Genomic DNA, 2,670 nt, shown 5'->3' with positions numbered 1-2,670 from the left:
TCGAGAGACAACTATTACCAAACTTACCCGAGAGGTCTGTTTTAGTTGTAGATAATGCATCGTACCATAACGTGCCTATAAAAAAAATATTACGACGGCTACTAGGAAAGCGGAAATGATTAATTGGTTGGAAACAAACGGTATTCCAGCAGACCCAAAATTAACCAAACCAGAGTTATACAAAATAATTTCTGAAAATAAATTTCGTTTTCCCATAAAATATAAGTTAGATGAGCTTTTAGAAAAAGATGGTTATTGTGTGCTCCGTTTACCTCCGTACCATCCCGAACTAAACCCCATTGAAAAAATATGGGCTTTGGTAAAGAATTGGGTTGCAGCGCGGAATACCACGTTTAGATTGCCTGATACTGAGGCGCTAGCAAGACAAAAATTTGAGGAGGTGACAGAACAAGAGTGGTTCAATATTTGCCAACATGTAAGAAAGTATGAGAATGAACTAATAGAAAAAGAACACCTTTTAGATGAAGCAGTGGAAAATTTAGTGTTCACTGTTAATACAGGCTCATCTGAGGAGAGTGAAGAGGGTTGGGATGACGATGAGACGGCATCAGAGGATGAACTAGGGTGTTCAATCCTTGAATCGGACAGCTCTGAACAGAATGACGATGTGGTGTAAATATGTAATATTTTAGTAAATATTTCACTAAACTTTTTTGTACTTATGTACCTACTTTGTAAATTGTAAATACAAATGCAAATGCAAAATTTCAGAAATTATTAGAATCCGCCTGAATATTATAAAAATATAACAATTAAATCTCACGATTTTATAAAATCCATATTTATAAAATCAACTATACCACTGGAACACCCCGAATAAAACCCGTTCCCTCTCTTTTACCGCTTGATATGCGAAATACGTCTCGCTGCAGCGCTGACGTAGGCTGTGACGTAGGTGTACCAAACTAGGTTGATTCGTACTCTATAAACTTACTAATCACAAGGGAAATATGATCATAAAATCTGCACAGATAAACTTGGTCCCAATCAATGAATGCAAGATATTTAAGAAGCTGTCTATAATTTTCACGTTCAAGTAGTTAACTTGTAGTGCTATTTTTACAAACAGGAACTTCTATTGTTATAAATTCTACCTCTACAGCAGGGTGATACAAATCGAGCTTGAATAAAAACTTCAGCAAAGAGACATCTTAATATTGTCAGGGATGATTGTAAAGATTACATCCAAAGCCTATTCACATGATTTTTATGGTGTTAACCTGTACCTTTTCTAAGTATAGAGTGGTGTTCAAAAGTAGCTCATCCTCTGCAGAATTAAAATTTTTTGGTACCACACTTACTGGTTATTTCACCGTATCCCTTTTATAGAGTCCCACAAAAAGTCTTCTAAGCATTAAGACAAGATTGGGGTCGGATGGAGACAACACCGATTATCAAGTTACTTCCGCGACATGAACAATGTATCCACAGATCCTCGAACGAATTTGTAGAAGTGTCCTCTGGATATCAGAATTGACAGCCACAATTAAGGGCTTGGCAGTTTATATACCTTCTAAACACCAAGTACTTCTGCGTATCAAATAGTTCACTGCTCGAAATACTGTCATTAAGCCCTAAGTCTCAGTAAAAGCTATATATAGTCGAAATTAGTTGCTTGCAGCTAAACATTCTAGAATTTTGGTGCGAAGGCCTCGAACATTTGAGTAGCAAAATGCCAACGATTTCTTGCGACGGTATTATCTGATTCACAAATAAGCGATGTTATCCTTTTATTTGATGATTTGAAGTCCGCTGAAAAAGTTGTCGAGCCCTTTTGCCACGGAAAAAACGCCGTCACTACTTAGCACCTCCAGAAGGTTTCTTGATTGGCAGATTGTATGCTTAACATACGAACATTTTGTTTATCCGTGATATTCTAAATTCCATTCCTCATCGATATGTTATAGGACAAATTAATGTCTTGAAGGATTCCTCGTTATGGATGAGTTTATCATTTGATTTTGCTATTTTGCTTTTGCCGAAAACTATTTAGTACAGGTTTATCGTATCTGTAGATTCATTATTACGTGTTTTTACAGCAATCCAGAAGAGCTTGTCAAATATTTTGACCCTCCGCCGATTTACCCTTCATGAAAGGTGCTGATCCACAAGAGATAATAACAATATCGCTCTTTGTAAAATTTTTTGCAAGAGAAGCGATAATTGATACAATTCCTTTAGATAGGATATCAATAAAGGTTTATAAAGTTTCTTATTAGTTAGTTTAAGTGTAATTTTTTGATCGGTGCCTATATCGTTTGCTATACAGGGTGATTCAAAATTGAGTGCAAAGATTTCAAGGGCGTATTTACCAGCCAAAAATAAGAAGTTTTTTCATAAAAACGTATGTCCTAATTTGTTTCGTTTTCTAGATACAGAGTGTAAGTTTTTTTTTTGTTATGAAAATCTGCTTTTATATGTAGCTGTTAAATTTTGAAAAGAAATTAAATGAATCTCAATAATCGATGCGAATTTATTATTTGTTTTAATAGGGCCAGATTTTGATTTTTTTCTCGGCAACAAAGCTTGATACGAGTAAGGCTCAGGAGGCAAGAAAGTTACATTATTGACCGCTTAATCAAAAAAAATTTCAAATTGTCAAAAAAGCGGTGGCATACCATAATTTTACCTATAAGTATCAAGTAGGTA

The 2,670-nt window shown here is 35.1% G+C and overlaps 1 protein-coding gene across 1 annotated transcript; it reads left to right on the top strand.

The window, feature by feature from the left end:
• The first annotated feature begins 115 nt into the window (after nucleotides 1–115).
• LOC126735225 (uncharacterized) lies at nucleotides 116–637 on the top strand. Its single transcript, XM_050439176.1, has one exon. It carries the CDS (start codon nucleotides 116–118, stop codon nucleotides 635–637), a length of 522 nt encoding a protein of 173 aa, XP_050295133.1.
• Nucleotides 638–2,670: the final 2,033 nt, after the last annotated feature.

The sequence above is a fragment of the Anthonomus grandis genome, chromosome 4, assembly GCF_022605725.1.
Source record: "Anthonomus grandis grandis chromosome 4, icAntGran1.3, whole genome shotgun sequence".
Lineage (NCBI taxonomy): Eukaryota > Metazoa > Arthropoda > Insecta > Coleoptera > Curculionidae > Anthonomus > Anthonomus grandis.
Note: the sequence above shows the minus strand (reverse complement) of the source record. Positions and strands in the feature narration are given on the sequence as shown.